This window comes from Lampetra planeri, chromosome 21 (assembly GCF_965212315.1).
Source record: "Lampetra planeri chromosome 21, kcLamPlan1.2.h2, whole genome shotgun sequence".
NCBI classification, from domain to species: domain Eukaryota; kingdom Metazoa; phylum Chordata; class Hyperoartia; order Petromyzontiformes; family Petromyzontidae; genus Lampetra; species Lampetra planeri.
The window spans coordinates 9475461-9493664 of NC_136127.1; the positions used below are offsets into that span (position 1 = coordinate 9475461).

At 51.8% G+C, this 18204-nt stretch overlaps 1 protein-coding gene across 1 annotated transcript in view; it reads left to right on the forward strand.

The window, feature by feature from the left end:
- Positions 1–18204, forward strand: part of TTN (titin) — a 340888-nt gene that overhangs the window by 301012 nt on the left and 21672 nt on the right. The window contains exons 277-293 of the mRNA XM_078603948.1: positions 632–931; positions 1281–1577; positions 1761–2048; positions 2573–2872; positions 3262–3564; positions 4082–4387; positions 4521–6287; positions 6840–7133; positions 7910–8197; positions 8749–9048; positions 9508–11574; positions 12172–12474; positions 13122–13427; positions 14141–14431; positions 15162–15461; positions 16272–16577; positions 17603–17908. Of these exons, the coding sequence (XP_078460074.1) occupies positions 632–931; positions 1281–1577; positions 1761–2048; positions 2573–2872; positions 3262–3564; positions 4082–4387; positions 4521–6287; positions 6840–7133; positions 7910–8197; positions 8749–9048; positions 9508–11574; positions 12172–12474; positions 13122–13427; positions 14141–14431; positions 15162–15461; positions 16272–16577; positions 17603–17908 (8322 nt within the window). The remainder of the gene's footprint in view (positions 1–631; positions 932–1280; positions 1578–1760; positions 2049–2572; positions 2873–3261; positions 3565–4081; positions 4388–4520; positions 6288–6839; positions 7134–7909; positions 8198–8748; positions 9049–9507; positions 11575–12171; positions 12475–13121; positions 13428–14140; positions 14432–15161; positions 15462–16271; positions 16578–17602; positions 17909–18204) is intronic.

An 18204-nucleotide genomic window follows, 5' to 3' on the forward strand; every position in this document is an offset into this window, starting at 1 on the left:
ACATCTAAACCACGCCTAGTTAACCGTTTTCACCAGCCTATACTGACCAGTGTGATGAAGTATGGTCAAACGATCCTCACAATCAACACAGTATTGGGAATGCTTCCAGTATTGGATTGACAAAGGACTGTAAATCAGTGTCGCTATTATTATTGACATGAATTTGCACAGTTCCTGTAAACTATTATTTATTCTGATGTGTAAGTTTACGCAGTTGTGCAGTCGAGCCTCTGTGATGTGTTTCCGGGCTTGTGCCACGCGTTGTTACGTTGAACACCATGGGCATCGTGCCGAACAACTAACACTCGCGGTTCAACCCGAAAACACATCAGATGGTTATCATCTCGATTTACAGCTTTCGTGACTGCAGGGATTCATCTTCTTGGTTCTTTCGGTAAAGTCACGTAGAAGGGAAATAATAAAATAAAAACATTATACAATAATTCTCACCAGAGAATTATTGTATTATGTTTTATTATGTTTTATTTTTATTATTTTATTATTTCCCTTCTACGTGACTTTACCGAAAGAACCAAGAAGATGATTATCATCATTTATCAACTTACGTTTAATAAAAAAAATTTTGCTGCAACGATTAAAATATTTTTTCCGAATTCCTTTTTCTTTGCAGCCACTCCTGGTCCTCCGTCTACCCCGTGGGTGAAGTTTGTGAACAAGGAGCACGCCGTAATCGCGTGGCACGAGCCGGTCAACGATGGCGGCAGCGTCGTCGTCGGGTACCACCTCGAGATGAAGGATCGCAACAGCATCCTGTGGCAGAAGGCCAACCGAACGATCATCCGCAGCAATCACCTGAAGGTCAACCTGACCTCCGGGCTTGCCTACGAGTTCCGAGTGTATGCCGAGAACGTGGCGGGCATCGGCAAAGTGAGCCAGGTGTCGCACGAAGTCCTTGCCATCGACGCCTGCGGTGAGGTTTTGCACGGGCCGTTTGGGGGGGGGGGGGTCACGACGTCATAGAACATGTGTGCTGTGCATCATGTCGAGTTAATTGCTGATGTGGTGCTCACAGTCAAACCGCCTATCACCCTTCTGTCGCTACGACTGAGGTTACCTGAAGTGGGAGCCACTGGCATACGATGGTTGGAAGCCAAGTCACAAATTGTCTATTGTGCATAGTGCTGTTGTTGCTGGCCTCGACATTTTGGGCCTGTGCTCAGCAACAACGACAAGAAAAATTTCGATAAAATGTTTTTAATCTGAATTTTAAAGTCCTTTGCAGATTACACAATAAACGTTTTTTGTCCGTTTTGTTTCAGAACCTCCTACGGACCTGCGTGTCAGCGACGTGTCAAAGAGCTCCATCACCCTGGCCTGGAAGAAACCGGCCTACGATGGTGGCAGTCGAATCACCGGCTACATCGTGGAGAAGCGCGATTTGCCGGCCGGACGCTGGGTGAAGGCGAACTTCACCAACATCGACGACCTCTTCTTCACGGTCACAAGCCTCACCAAGGAAGAGCAGTACGAGTTCCGCGTGATCGCCAGGAACGCCATTGGCTCATTCAGCCTCCCGTCGGACTTGGTGGGACCGGTGACGTGCCGTGACACGCTCGGTAAGTTTTGATAACCACAGTCAGCCTGGTCAATGGGAATGTGGCACACGGTTACCGTTAACAAGACGATTGAACTGAATTCTGCATGAGCTGTTGTTTAGTTGATTTCCTACCCCCCAAATTGCTGGCTCTGACATATATGTGATATATTTTGAAAGAAATGTTATCATTTGTATCCTTCAGGTGCACCGGAGTTCGACCTGCCTCCAGAATACCTCGACGTTGTGAAGATCAAGGCGGGCACGACGTACAAGATCAAGGTTGGCATCTCCGGAAAGCCCGTGCCCTACGTGGAGTGGCACAAGGATGGCAAGGAGTTGACGACAAACGCTCAGATCTCAATGGAGACCTCCACCGACTTCACGTCCGTGCTCATCAAAGACGCCGCAAGGACGAACACTGGCCACTACGTCCTGTCGCTCAAGAACGCCATCGGTGCTACAGCCGTCACGATTAAGCTGCAAGTGCTTGGTACGTGGGTTCATTTATTTGTATTTACGTGCGCGTTAAGGGTTTGTAAATAGATGGTACGTTATTTTAGCTTGCGTGCTATAAAAACGCTGAAATGGATGAGGAATTACATCATCACTCAAAATGTAATCCACCAAAATGTCACGGAGTTCAAAGGAAAGTCACGCAATGAGACGTTTGACCAATACGATTAATGAGTATTATTAAAATTTTATGAAAAAACCGTAGCACCTGGAGAGAAAAAAACGTGTGTATGCAAGCAGGTAACACTCCGCTATGCTCAACTCGTAGGCGACACTTACAACATCCATTCCGGTGTTAAGAAGGTTTTAAATCCTGCTTGGCTTACGAGATCCAACCACGTAGGCTACATTCACGTTGGTCGTACGATGTTATGGCCAGTTCAACTCGATTGACACACACGCGAGAGGAACCCCACGGTTGCCTGGAGAAAACACACAGATACCAAGTGTGGGGGGAGTTATAATTCTAACGTGTGACCCTTCTGTCCATTAAAACGACAGATAAGCCTGGCCCGTCGGGTGGCCCCATCCAGTTCCGTTCCGTCAGCGCCGAGAAGGTCAGCATGGCTTGGGAACCGCCGGCTCAGGACGGTGGAGCGCCCATCACCCACTACATCGTGGAGAAGCGCGAGACCAGCCGTGTCGCCTGGGTCGTTGTCAACGAGGAACAGCTGGACTGCGCCATCTCGGTCACCAAATTGATCAAGGGCAACGAGTACCAGTTCCGCGTCAGGGCCGTCAACAAGTATGGAGTTGGCGAACCATTGGATTCGGAAGTCATCCTTGCCAAAAACAGCTTTGGTACGTGCGCTCTGTTCGCTATGTCTCCCTGGCGCTGTGCGTGTGTTCTGTTGTTAATTAGGTTGTTTTCCTGTTGCTCTGACGGAGTTTTGGGCACTCGCATTAACCATAAGAATCTTAAAGACGCCTTTGACTTGTCTTTGTGCCTCGGACAATTACATGGAACTCTATAAATGTAAAATGTGTCTTTTAGTCTGGCTCAATCAGCCTCCGAAAACAACATTGAACGCTAAGAATTATAGAGGTGCATTTACCTGCCTCCGAGAGCTCGACTATAAAATTAAGGCCTAGACATCTCGACGGCTCATTATTCTGCCTCTCAAGAGCATGTCATTCTCTTGATTTCCATAAAATGATCCAGCGCTTTCTGCTTGCTTGCCTCATTGCAGTGACACCTGGACCTCCGGGCATCCCAGAGGTGACGATGGTGACAAAGCACACCATGACTGTCATGTGGAAGAGGCCTACGGTCGACGGTGGAAACGAGATCTCCGGCTACATCCTGGAGAAGAGAGAGAAGAAGAGCCTGAGGTGGCTGAAGGTTTCCAAGGAGTCGATTCGCGACACCAGGCAGAAGGTGTCTGGCCTCACGGAGGACAACTCGTACCAGTTCCGCGTGTTTGCGATTAACGCAGCCGGTGAAGGTCCGTTCTGCGAGGCTTCTGACTACGTGAAGGCTGCCGATCCGCTGGGTAAGATCACATGGTGTGGAGCATAGGAGGCTCGGAGCGATGATGTGTCGAGTCTCCGCTTTAAAATTAGATTTTTACGCGTGAAAATGTATCACTTTCCAGTCTATATGTGTTAATAATAATAATGGTAATACCAACTATTTACCCCAAAACACCTCCCTCAGTCTTAAGCATAATTTTTTTTTAAGGGACAGTCCTGCTTTGGCATGTTTGGCCAATTGCAATTATTGAGTGTTTTGGTTTCACGTGGGAAGAAACCGGATCACCCAGAAAAAAAGTCCACCACGCAAACGTGGAGGCAACATCGAAACCTACACACAGACAGATGAGGGCATTTATAGGTCACTTTAAATGCATCGGTGACTCAAAGTCCCTGGCATCAAATCTCGTCTCATCCAGTCAGAGGGCGGTGGATGTCTGTAGTGTACAATCAATGTGTCACGTGATGCTTTGTCTTTCATTATAATATACCATCTTGGCTTTCGTGTTTAACACTCTTTGATTTTATCCATCTCAGATCCACCTGGACCACCTTCCAAGGTGAAAGCAATCGACAGCACCAAGACCTCAATCACCCTGTCGTGGTTGCCACCCATGTATGATGGAGGTAGCCCTGTAACGTCCTACATTGTCGAGTCCAAGGAGCTTGAGGATGAAAGCTGGAGAATGGTCGGAGCTAAAGGCGAGGTCAGAACCACCGAATACGTCGCGCAAAACCTGACAACAGGAATCCATTACCTCTTCCGTGTATCGGCCGTGAATATGGCTGGACATGGAGAGGCGGCCGAAATCAAAGAACCTGTGCAAGCCAAGGATATTGTTGGTAAGTCGACGGCTGATTAATCTTCGTGCAGTCTGCTATTTTTCACTTGCGTCGTTTTTGCTGGCGATCGCGCGGCACTGTTTGAACTGACTTTCGCTAACCGCATCGACGGCGCTCTTGTTGCCCATCGCAGAGGAGCCCGAGATTGACCTCGACGCGGCTCTACGGCAGTCCATCACGGTCAAGGCCGGCGAAAACGTCGAGATCTTCCTGCCATTCAAGGGCCGTCCCACGCCCACGGTCACCTGGAGGAAATTGGACAAGATCATCACGGAGGACGTGCGCTACCAGATACACAACACGGAGTCCTCCACCCTCCTCGCCATCTCTGAAACGACCCGTGAAGACACCGGAAAATACGTCCTCACGATCGACAACGGGGTGGGCGAACCAAAGTCGACGTTTGTGAACGTCAAGGTCCTCGACACGCCGGGGCCATCCCAGAATCTTGTCTTCAAGAACGTCAGCCGTGGCACCGCCACTATCACCTGGGATTCTCCCCTCATAAATGGCGGGGCCGAGGTCTCAAACTACATTATTGAGAAGAGGGATTCGACCAAAAGGGCCTGGTCGACAGTCACAACAAAGTGCTCCTCCACCACGTTCAAGCTCACCAATCTCTCCGAGAAGATCTCCTACTTCTTCCGCGTCCTCGCAGAGAATGAAAACGGCATCGGCGAACCGTGCGATTCGGCAGAGCCCGTCAAGGCCACTGAAGTTCCCGGGGCGGTGAAGGATCTTGAAATGAAAGACTCTACCAAGACCTCTGTCACTCTGCACTGGCTCAAACCGGACCACGATGGTGGCAGCATCATCTCAGATTACATCATTGAAAAGAAACTGGAAGGCACAGAGGATTGGGAGGCTGCAGGAGTCACAAAGTCCTTAGAATTCGAAGTAACTAAACTCAAAGAGCTGTCCACCCTTCAGTTCCGCATATTTGCACAGAACGAGAAGGGTAAGAGTGACTGCACAATTTCTAGCCCGATACAGGTCAAGGATTATGTCATCACACCATTTGCTGACTTGTCTGGCCTGCCAGGACAACAGATCCCAGTGCGCATTGGTCACAACCTGACCCTTGAAATACCTTACAAGGGCAAGCCCCATCCGAGTGTCCAGTGGACCAAGGATAACATGCCTCTGAAGGAGAGCGAGCGCGTGCGTATGAAGAAAACAGTCGATAAGCTTACCTTCACTATCAAGAACGCCAAGAAGGAGGACAACGGAAAATACAACCTGATCCTAGAAAACGGCGTGGCGAGGAAAATATTTACCTTCACCATCATCACGCTGGGTCCTCCTAGCAAACCCAAGGGACCGCTCCGCTTTGATGAAATCAAAGCGGACAGCGCTATCATCTCTTGGGAAGTACCTGACGACGACGGGGGAAGCGAGATCACGTGCTACAGCGTGGAGAAGCGCGAATCGTCGCAGACGCAGTGGAAGATGGTCTGCTCCAGTGTGGTCAGAACCACCTTCAAGATAACCAACCTGAACAAGGGCAGTGAGTACATGTTCCGCGTGCGCGCCGAGAACCGGTATGGCGTGAGCGAGCCGCTGGACTCGCCGCTGGTGGAAGCCAAGCATCAGTTCAGGCCTCCTGGTCCTCCCGGAAAGCCCGTCATATACAACATCACGGCCGACGGCATGACCATCTCCTGGGACGCTCCCCTGTACGACGGCGGCTCCGAGGTTCTCGGCTTCCACGTCGAGAAGAAGGAACGCAACAGCATTCTCTGGCAGAAGGTGAACAACCACCTGCTGAGCGGCAGAGAGCTGAGAGTCACGTCTCTGCTGGAGGGCCTGGAGTACCAGTTCCGTGTCTACGCCGAGAACAGCGCCGGTCTGAGCAAGCCCAGCGAGCCCAACAAGCACGCCCTCGCCGTGTCGCCAGTCGGTGAGCGCCACTCGATGCAGCCATCGCACAGTAACAAATGACCGGCGTCGGGTTCAACGAAAGCAAAACATTTTGGGGATATTCGTGATTTTTCACGTAAAGTAAATAAACAGATGTGCGTTTGTCCTCGCCACGTTAAAAACGCATTTGTTTTTCGGCTACTGTATAGGCGTTCCACAACGTACGTGTGTGCGTGTGTGTTGAACTTCTTTCGCACCATACTTAGCCAACCGTGCTAATCGGAGGCGTGCAGTGTGAGGACAACAAACTAAACACAGAATGCAACCGCTTGAATGGGGTGTAAAATGTGGATACTTCTACATCTTCCGAGTCGCCCCAAGTAATCTTCTAGAGGGGTTTCATAGAAGCTCCCTCTACTGGGGGGGGGGGGGAGCAGGGGGGCGGCCGGGGGGGGCGGTCCCTCCCGCCGGCACAGCGGCGTGAGCGAGCGATCGCAGTGCGGCACACCCTCGCCTTTGTTGTTGTTGTTTACCCTTTTTGCTTCTTACTTCACTTACCAACTTGCCAACCGCTTCCGACGCGCCGCCACAGATCCGCCGGGCACCCCCGACTACATCGACATCACCCGCGAGACGGTGACCCTCAAGTGGGACGCCCCGCTGCGCGACGGCGGCAGCAAGATCGTGGCCTACTGCGTGGAGCGCCGCCAGACCGGCGGCCGCTGGCTGCGCTGCAACTTCACCGACGTGTCCGAGACGCAGTACACCGTGACGGGCCTCGGGGCGGGAGACCGCTACGAGTTCCGCATCATCGCCCGCAACGCCGTGGGCACCGTCAGTCCTCCGTCCCAGTCGTCGGGTTACATCATGACGAGAGACGAGAGCAGTAAGTTTCACGATGCAGAATATACGTGATGCGTGAATGGAGGAATCTGATGGACGTTACAACCACAAATAATACAAAGACATGATAGGAGTGCAGGGTATAGGAAAGGTAAACAAAGCACTTAAAAATAGCCAAATAAAACTAAATAATTTTTATCTTACCAGGTCAAAGCCCACGATGAGGTATTCACTTACTTTTTATAAGCGACCTGGCCACAAATGATAGTTCAACCAAGTGGCTTATCATGTGGAAATTTATAGCAGCAGAATTATCTAAATGCTTTGTGTGGCATCGGAAAACGTGACCCCGCGCTTCAGAGTGCCCATGTGATTATAGTGTAGCTCTGTATATTTCAGTTGGTGAGGTTAAAATGAGTATGATGCCACAATGATGGTTGCCATATCAGGACATTAGTTCCTACAATAGGAAGGTGGAATTTCCACCAACGGGTTCTATATTCATCTATATTGCTCATGGAGATTACTATGACTCAACGCGTATTTATACTTGCAGACAAATATTGGTAAACGTTTGTTCAATAACAAAGGCCTTTATTTGGGACAGTCTCACTTGGTCACGAGAAATGTTTTCATGAAAGTCCTGGCTACCTTGCATCCCACACCTACATCGTCCATTTTTACCAGGCACACAACTACTAACCAGACTTAACCGTGCTCAGATGCGAATCTACGATCAGTCCGGGTGTATTCTGGGTAAATCGGCTGCCATTGACACCTTTCTTTACACGCCTTGCCTCGATTTTTCTCTCTCTGCAGTTTCGCCCAACGTCGAGTTTGGATCCGAGCACCACGACGGCGTCAACGCCAAGGCCGGCGACAGCGTGAGGATCCGCGCCAACGTCACCGGGCGGCCGGTGCCTGTCGTCACGTGGTTCAAAGATGGCAAAGAGGTCGTGAAGGGCATGGGCATTGAGGTCACCACGGTGATCGGTTCCACGTACGCGTTCATCCGGGATGCTACCCGCGACCACCGCGGCGTCTACAGGGTGGAAGCCACCAACTCCTCTGGCACCAAGACCATGGATCTCAACGTCAAAGTGTTCGGTATGTGAAAATAAGCGCGGCGAGAAAAATGCATTGCAGTTCATTCAGCAGACACTCGACCAATGGGGAAAAAATAACGAGCGAACCGAATACCGTTCGATCAATCGCATGATTACAAAAAACACATTTCTATTCATTAACACAGGTATGTACGTATGTTGAACTTATTTCGCACCGTACGTAGCCAACCGTGATAATTGGGGGTGTGGGGGAAGGACAATAAAATTGAGAACATTCGTTGCACATCAGGCAGTTAGTGATGCCATCTCCTTGGCCAAGAAGGCTTTGCCTTTTCGTTGTTTTTTTTATTTCGCCAAAATTTGGTTAAACACCTTGATTAATATGGTCGGATTTCCATCGGGTAATTCCTGAAGAGCAGCACAACCGAACAAAAGTTTACTTTATATCGGATCATCTTTAGACGCGGATTACCATGACCCCATGAGAGACACAGACGGCCAGACAGACGAACACGACAAATTGCTCGGGTTGGTTAAAATAGAGAAAAAAAAAAATTAAACGGCGTATCGCCACGTTTTTTTTTGTTCCAGACACGCCCGGCCCACCCACGGGACCGCTGCGGTTCACCAACATCACCAGCGAACGGCTCAACCTGTGGTGGGAGGCTCCCGAAAACGACGGCTGCTCGCTCGTCACCCACTACGTCGTGGAGAAGCGCGAGACTAGCCGCGTGTCGTGGGCGCTCGTCAACGACGCCTGCGAGTCCAACATGATGCAGATCCCCAAGCTCATCAAGGACAACGAGTACCAGTTCCGAGTGTCGGCCGTCAACAAGTTCGGCGTCGGCAGACCGCTCGAGTCCCAGGCGGTGGTTGCCAAGCTGCAATACAGTGAGTACCGGCCGCGTCGTTGATAGCGTTGACTGCCCACGGAGAGAGGCACGTGAACCCCCGAGACGAAACTGTTTACTCGGCTACAGAAGAGTCATTTGTGGGATGAGAATTGTGGGTAATATCTGGCTGCTTGTGGCTCAAGAAAGTTTTGTTTGTGAGTACAAGTCAAAAGTTTCGAGTCAATATTTGGTGGTAATTATTACATGTGTTTTAAGATATGTTGCGTACATATAAATCATCAAACATTTCTATAATCGAATGTGATAAAAGTGCTGCACACTTTTGTGGCAGTTTTTAATAATGCTGCTGATTTAGCATTTTTGCCAAATTTTATGAAAATTTCTAGTCCGATCTGGTTGTCCGAGCCTTGGACATTTCCAATGTCTCCTGCAAAATCCTGAGAATTGTACTGAATTGGGCAAAAACTAAGCGCTCATCTGTTTTACACACACACAGCTGTGCCCGACGCTCCCGGAACGCCCGACGCTTCCAACGTGACCGCCACCACCATCACAATGAACTGGTCGCGGCCCAAGCACGACGGCGGCAACGAAATTACGCAGTACGTCCTGGAGAGGCGCGAGAAGAAGAGCATGCGCTGGGTGAAGGTGAGCAGCAAGAGGCCCATCACGGAGATCCGCCACCGGGTCACCGGACTCACCGACGGCAACGAGTACGAGTTCCGCGTGCTCGCCGAAAACCAGGCCGGCCTGAGTCCTCCTAGCGACACGTCGCGACTCTTCAAGTGCAAGGACCCGGTGAACCCGCCGACCGCCCCCACGGTGGTCAAGGTGAACGACACCACCAAGACCACGGTCAGCCTGGAGTGGACCAGGCCGGCGTTCGACGGCGGCGCCGAAATCATCGGCTACGTCATCGAGATGTGCAAGGCGGGCCTGGAGGAGTGGCACAAGGTGAACCCGGAGGCGTGCGTCTACACCAAGTACGTCGTCACCGATCTGGAGGCGGGACAGGAGTACAAGTTCCGCGTTTCCGCGGTCAACATTGCCGGCAAGGGCGAGGCCTGCGAGGTTCCGACCATCGTCCAGGCGGTCGACAAGCTGTCGTCGCCCGAGATCGACATCGACGCCAACTTCAAGCAGACTCACATCGTCAAGAACGGCAGCACGGTGCACCTGCAGGTGGCCTTCAAGGGCAGGCCCGTGCCAACAGCGATTTGGTCGAAGACGGACTCCGACCTGGGCGTGCGCGCCAACATTCACACCACAGACACGCAGAGCATTCTCATGGTGGAGAACTGCAACCGCTACGATGCTGGAAAGTACACTCTGACGCTGGACAACAACAGCGGCAGCAAGTCGGTAACGTTCATGGTCAAGGTGCAGGATACTCCCGGACCTCCTGGAGCGATCACCTTTAAAGACGTCACCAAAGGGTCACTCACGATGTTGTGGGATGCCCCACTAAATGAAGGCGGTGCCCGAATCCACCACTACATTGTGGAGAAGAGAGAGGCAAGCCGTCGCAGCTGGCAGACCATCGTGGCGCAGACATCACGACAGGTGATCAAGGTGACCGAATTGTCAGAAGGGGTGCCTTACTACTTCCGCGTCATGGCTGTGAACGAGTACGGCGTTGGCGAGGCTTACGAGACTCCCGAACCCATCGTGGCTACGGAAGAACCGGCACCGCCGAGGAGGCTGGATGTCGTAGACACCACCGACAACAGCGTCCTCCTGTCGTGGCTCAAACCTGAGCATGACGGTGGCAGCCGCGTCACGAGCTACCTGCTGGAGATGAAGCAGGTGGGCACAGAGCGTTGGGTGGAGGTTGGCAAGGTCAAACAGCAGAACTTCACGGTCGAAGGACTCATCCTGAATTCCGAATATGAATTCCGCGTCAAGGCCAAGAACGACGCGGGTTACAGCGAGCCGAGAGAAACGTTCTCGTCGGTCGTCGTGAAGGAGCCTCGCGTTTTGCCAGACGCCGACCTCAGCGGCATCACCAAGAGAACCATCACCTGTAAGTCCGGAGCCACGTTCTCGATCGATGTTCCCTACACCGGACGCCCACATCCCAAGGTCAGCTGGAAGCACGAGGACATGCGGCTGAAGCAGAGCGAGAGGGTGACCATCAAGACCACGAAGGAGAAGACGACACTCACGGTGAAGGACAGCATGAGAGGGGACACCGGACGGTACTTCCTCACGCTGGAAAACTCCGTGGACTCCATGACCTTCGCCATAACGGTCAACGTGATCGGCAAGCCCGGCGCCGTGACGGGCTCCGTCGAAGTCGGCTCCATCACCGCCGAGAACTGCGAGCTCACGTGGGAGCCGCCCGAGGATGACGGCGGCAGCGCCATCACCAACTACATCGTGGAGAAGCGCGAGTCTGGCACCACCCACTGGCAGCTGGTCAACTCCAGCGTGAAACGTACACAGCTGAAGGTCACCCATCTGACAAAGTACCTGGAGTATACCTTCCGGGTCATGGCCGAGAACAGATTCGGAGTGAGCAAGCCCGTCGAGACAACGCCGATCGTCGCCGAACATCCTTTCGGTGAGAATTATCATTCTTTATTTTTCGGGTGAATTTTTTTAATGAGGTGGCCCGGGGTGGCTCACGTGATCGAAGACCCCGAGATCTGGCACCGCTCAGAGCCTGTGTTCCAATCCAGGCAGCCACCTGTGATGAAGTGTAATGAGTCGGTGGTCTTAGACCAGTCCCCAATGACTGCAGATTAAAACTACCGCGTTACATTTGGTTTCAATTTGGTAAATTCCATCTCTGGGAATTAGATATCAGTTTGGCTGGCATCTGATGAACATTTACTCTCATACGCATAGCGGGTGGGAAAGTGTTATTGGCTACTGTGTGGACCAAAGGTAATTTGAAGGAATCTCAAAGGTAGCTCTGTGATACCCCTTCCACGGGCTGCTGTTTAACACGACGGGTTGAATTGCTTCACGAGAGATCTGCGTGACGTGACGCCAATAGCGCAATCAAGATAAAATCGGGGGGGGGGGGGGGGAGGAGGAAAGTAGTTTAGTTTTAGTTTTTACGTATATTAAGAGAGTTAAAAATACTCGTGCCATATATTAATGTTTTTATTATTATCATCATCATCAAGTGCTTCACGATTTACTTGTTTTTCAGTTCCGCCGGGCGCTCCGACCAGACCCGACGTCTACTTCGTTTCCTCCACGGCGATGTCGATCCGCTGGGAGGAGCCCTACAACGACGGTGGCAGCAAGGTCACTGGCTACTGGGTCGAGAAGAAGGAGCGGAACAGCATCCTGTGGACGAAGGAGAACAAGATCGCCTGCTACGACTGCAACTACAAGATCAGCAGCCTGGTCGAGGGACTGGAGTACCAGTTCCGCGTCTACGGCATGAACGCCGCGGGCATCAGCAAGCCGAGCGAGGCCTCTCGTCCGGTCGTTGCACAGAACCCCGTTGGTGAGCGACGCTCCCTTCACATTTTGTTTCGCGCGTTAATATGACGGCGTCCGTGGAGGTGTTTTCATGTCCGTCGTCTACGATTGACGTGAACCGCAGGTGACGGGCGCTGCTAGTCTTTCGGCTCGGTTCACCCGTTCAATTTCGTGGCACAGTCATCATCGGCCACGACGAGTCCACTGCTGGACGAGTACATCCTCAAAAGCCATCACCAGTTCTCACCACGGGCCTGTGTTGTAACAATCCAACAAGTACCTAGCCACGGGCCGAATTCATCTCTCCATCTCAGTGGTAGATGTCCTTCTCTCGGGCCCGCTCCCTTCATTGGCTGCCATTTCATAATTTTCCCGACCACAAGTGACGTATATCCTGCCCAAATTCAATTCTGTCAACGTAATTATCTGTTCTCGGAAGTTCCAAATGCACGCGTACATTCCATACGTTGTCCTCCCAGTCTCTCGGTGCAATTCCAAGCGCGTATCTCTTAATGCTTCGTTGCGGCCAAACCCGAACCTGCTGTGGGCCTCCGCAAGGTCGACTCAGCCTCAAAATGAGTACCTGGTGTAGTGGGAGTGGGTGTGCAAAGCAAAGCAAAATAAAAACAACATAACCTCACCTTTCTTTCGAACGTCCGCTTTTCATCCCAGACGCACCTGGCAGGCCGGAAGTCACCGACGTGTCCCGCTCGTCCGTGTCGCTCAAGTGGACCGTGCCGCTCTTCGACGGCGGCAGCAAGGTCATCGGCTACATCATCGACCGCAAGCCGTACAGCGAGACCGGCGAAGGGCGCTGGCTCAAGTGCAACTACACCACCGTGACGGAGAACTACTACACCGTCACGGGCCTGAGCGAGGACGACGTGTACGAGTTCCGCGTCCTCGCCCGTAACGCCGCGGGCGTCATCAGCAAGCCCTCCGAGTCCAGTGGGCCCGTCACCTGCAAAGACGAATACAGTGAGTGCAGCCGGCTGCATTTGCCTGGCGGGAGGGGTGGAAGGGGGGGGGGCCGCGGACGTGGGATGGGGTGGGCGTGAAATTCATCGGGGCACGAACTCATTCACGGCAGGGTTGTTAAATCGGTTGCCGATTTTTATTCGAGATAATTGTTCACGGAATTGATTTTTGATTTCAAGAGTCGTGGGAATGGACTGTAGAATTTGTGTTCAATGTAACGACGATCGAATCGATTGGCATGCGCGAAAAATGCTCAAACCGCACGGCGCGTTCGAACGGGATGGGTCACGTGACAACCCATTCCTTATACGACATGTTTTTTTTTAAGTTACCACCCTTTGTTTGTCCACTGCTGGAAGAAGGCCTCACAACACCGTGTTGGTCAATTGGCATTTGTGATGCGGCGAATACGTTTTGAGGCAAAATCACCTGCATGGCATAAATCCCATCCGCTCTTAAAATACGGACACTGCTGCAGAATCAACCGGTTAATCACAGCACACGGGACGCCAGCAGTGACGGCTTAGCGTAATAATCCCGTTTTGGAAAACGTTGATCTGCTCAACACATTCATTGAGAAGCAGAAGCGCAATCTTAATTTCAGTACGTATCTTAAATATCTCGAGGCTCACAATGTGGCAACAGCACTGTCACATCCCGCGACCAGAGGCGCACGCATCTTCACGTTGAGCCTTGTCCCTCCTTTCTCACAGCTCCTCCCAAAGCCGAGCTTGACAGCCACCTGCTGGGCGACCTGGTCACCATCCGTGCCGGATCGGACCTGGTCCTCGACGCCGCCATAGGCGGCAAGCCCGAGCCCAAGGTCTTCTGGGCCAAGGGCGAGCGCGAGCTGGAGGTCAGCGAGAAGATCAACCTGCAGTACACCAGCAAGCGCGCCATCGCCATCATCAAGTTCTGCGACCGCGACGACAGCGGCAAGTACATCCTCACCGTCCGCAACGCCAGTGGGATCAAAACCGCGGTCGTCCAGGTCAAGGTGCTCGGTAAGTGCGTCAAGATGTTTTGTGCGATCGCTTTCATTACGTGTATTTGTATTTTTGTTTCTTTATTTTATCGAGCACGAATTTCTGTACGCGGTATGGAACGTTCTGAATTTTTTAAAGAGGCGTGCCAAGATCGCTCTCGAAATTAAATGCCACGTCATGTCCAGCAACCCCGAACCCCTCACTCGAAGTGTGGGACAGGAATAATTTTCTCATTGGCTACAGTTGACCACCTCGTCCACCTTTCTCAAAGCAGTCGACCCCATCTCCTTCCAAGTCGTCCTCTCTAGACCCACCGCCCCAAGGCGGCATAACACTCCAGCAGCAGCCTCCGCTTCACTGTGCCGTCTTTTTGGGGTTAATTTATTTATTTACATCGCTGATCGACCTTGCTGATCTCATCAGGGAGCATAAACCATCATGCAAACTCCAATCATCCTCACAACGGCTTTTGGTTAACCATCGAACAAAGACGTGTCACCGCACAGCGCGCTTTCGGGTGCGCTTCTGCGGCCGTCTGGAACGCTCTTCCTTCCGATATTAGGAGAGCCACTGGAGAGTTATACACTTTTGAATCTAAATTGCAAACTCATTTCTTTAGAACTGCCCTTCCCCTCGTACCTCCGATTAGCACGGCTGGCTACGTACGGTGCGACAGAAGAAGTTCAACATACGTACATACGTACATTCACGCCGCGCTTTGTTTGACTCTCTCACCAAACCGCCACAGACTCCCCTGGGCAGTGCCTTGGCCCGTTGGCGATCAACCGCATGACGGAGGAGAAGTGCAACATGAGCTGGGAGGAGCCCACAGAGGACGGAGGCTCACCCATCACCCACTACCTAGTGGAGCGCCGCGAGACGAGCCGCCTCAACTGGGCTATCGTGGACGCCGAGTGCATCACCACCTCCTGCACGGCCACGCGCCTCATCAAGAACAACGAGTACATCTTCCGCGTGCGTGCCATCAACAAGTACGGACCCGGCTTGGTCCTCGAGTCCAGCCCCGTCTTCGCGAGGAATTCCTTCAGTGAGTACTCGGTGTCTCTCGGTCTCGGCATCTCTCTTCTCGCCCGCCCGCCCGCTCCGTCTCTAGCTCTGTCGCTGACGGCCTAGAACGAGCGTGGCAAATGGCAAAGTTGGAAGTCAAATTGAGTTCGAAAGTTGAACGTCGTAGCTCCCCGATGTGTTTTCGGACAGTTCCGTGTTACGACCCAAAACAAACTCATCAGAGAGCAGTAGGAAGCCACTGGAGCTATGCGCTCCAATGAAAACCTACGCCACGCTACACTTTGAATTGTGCTCTCTAGGCATGCAGCACGGCATCGATTCGGCGATTAAAATCGATTCTTACCTGAGCAATATGTGCGTTGAATCGCGCGTGTGAGAATTGAGTTGTTACGTTGAATTCTAATGCTCAGCACATTTTGTGCAATCAGGACGGTTTGAATCAAATCAAAACCATAAATTCGTGACGGTTCATCCATTTGCTGGCAGAGGTGAATCGGCAAATGCCGAATAATTTAAAGTTGAAGTTTGCAGCCGTAAATATGTGGGGCTAACACTCAACACTGCCATCTGCTCTCCACTTCGCACCTGTAAACCCCTGGTGGTGATCTATCCGAGTATCAACCAGGCTTAGCTTTTGAGGTTCAACAAATTCGGGCGCACCTATAGTAATTCAGTAGCCGGTGCAGCCATATGATTAAAGATGGGACCTTTCCCTCTTGAGAAGCACTGGACGTGCAGACAAATGCCAAATCACGAGCTTCTGACACTGCGTTGTCTCGCCTGTCCAACATTCGTGCCTTTGTCACCTTCGCCCCACCTCAATTTTCAGCTGTGCCCAATGCACCTGGAGCCCCAGAGGCAAGCACCATCAACAAGGAGCACGTGGTCATCCAGTGGGCCAAGCCGGATTCGGACGGTGGAAGCGAGATCTCCAACTACCTGGTGGACAAGCGCGAGAAGCGCAGCCTGCGCTGGACCCGCGTCAACCGCGAGTTCACCGTCTACGACACTCGCCTCAAGGTCCTCAACCTCATGGAGGGCTGCGAATACCAGTTCCGTGTCACGGCCGTCAACGCGGCCGGCATCAGCGAGCCGAGCGAGTCGTCGGACTACATCCTCTGCCGGGAACCCATCTGTAAGCGCGCACCTTGGGCCCTGTCATACTCGCACTGCGTCAGTCGGCACTGGCTGCGTTCAACTTTATTCACTGCCTGTGTCATGTGGAGGAGGGTGTGCAACACGCGTTTTACCTACACGTGATTTGCCAAAAAATGTATGAAGAATCATAAATTTTGCCTTGCAAAAGCTGTCGCGGGTTAAAGAAAACCACTTCGTAATGATGATAGGGCGCCATGGTGGCAAGATGTTAACTTCCTCACCTGGTATACAGGAGGTCGTGGGTTCAGTCCCGACCCTGAGGCCTGTACATCTAGAGTTTGTATGTTCTCATAGCGGTCGTGTGGATTTTTCTCCGGGTCCTCCAGCTTTTCCCTCTACATTTAAAATCAACATGCGTTTAGAGTATTTGGTTGCTATAAATTTCCACGCGATAAGCCACTTTGTTAAGCTATCATTTGTGGCCAGGTCGCTTCTGAAAAAATAAGTATATGTCTCAGCGGGGCTTACCTGGTCAACTAAAAAAGTTTAGTTTTGATTTTTTTTTCGCGATTTCCATTCTTATACTCAGCATTCCTATAGTTTTTTTTGTATTATTTGTTGTTGTAACTTTCTGACCCACCCCTACTGGACGTTCTGTGAGAAAAGAGCTTCATAGCTCATCGGATTTCTGCAGGATAAATGAATAGAGTTTCTGAAGGATTTGAGTATCGTTCAGTGATGAGCTTCGGCGCTATTTCGCTAGTTAACAGCAGACTGACAGACAAGTAAACGAATGTCAGTCGCACTGTCATGATGATGATGCCAATGTTTACTGGTGTCACGGTCCAAATTTGATCAAATTACTTGTAAATTACTGAATTGGAAGAAAAAAACCCAATATAGGGACAGCTGCAAGCAGCGGTGGTCTCCTTTGTTAGACTGTAACAAGGCCTCAGAATGATGGAGTTGAAATGTGATTTGCTAAGGCATTCAAGTGCCCTATGAAGACAATTCTTATCCTCATCAATCATTTCCTCCGAACCCCCGTCTTGTCTTGCGCAGACCCGCCCGGCCCTCCGTCCATTCCACGCATCGCCGACACCACCAAGAAGAGCATCAGCCTCGCCTGGTCGAAGCCGCTCTTCGACGGTGGCGCCAACGTCCAGGGCTACATCCTGGAGATGCGCGAGGAGGACAGCGAGGAGTGGTACCGCCCGCACTCGGGAGCCTTGATCCACCACCCGGAGTTCACCGTCACCGACATCGTCGTCGAGAAGAAGTACACCTTCCGCGTGGCCGCCATCAACGAGTGCGGCACCGGCGAGTTCAGCGAAGGCAGCACCACCGTGGAGGCGTCCGAGAGGACAGGTGGGGCGCCGTCAAATATCTCCGCCGGGCACTCGACGCGGTGGCTCGCAGCCGAGCGTGTTGTCACCGCATCGTCGGGCAGTGCTGCGTCGCGCGCCTTCACACGCGCTTCCTCGGCCGTCTGGAACGCTCTCCCTTTCCGATATTAGGAAGCCACTGGAGCTGTGCACTTTTAAATCGTCTACATTGATAACTCATTTATTTAGAACTGCTGTTTTTGTTTAGTTTGTTGTCTTTCCCCCTGCACCTCCGATTAGCACGGTGGGCTACGTCCTCATTAAGGATGTTACAATTCA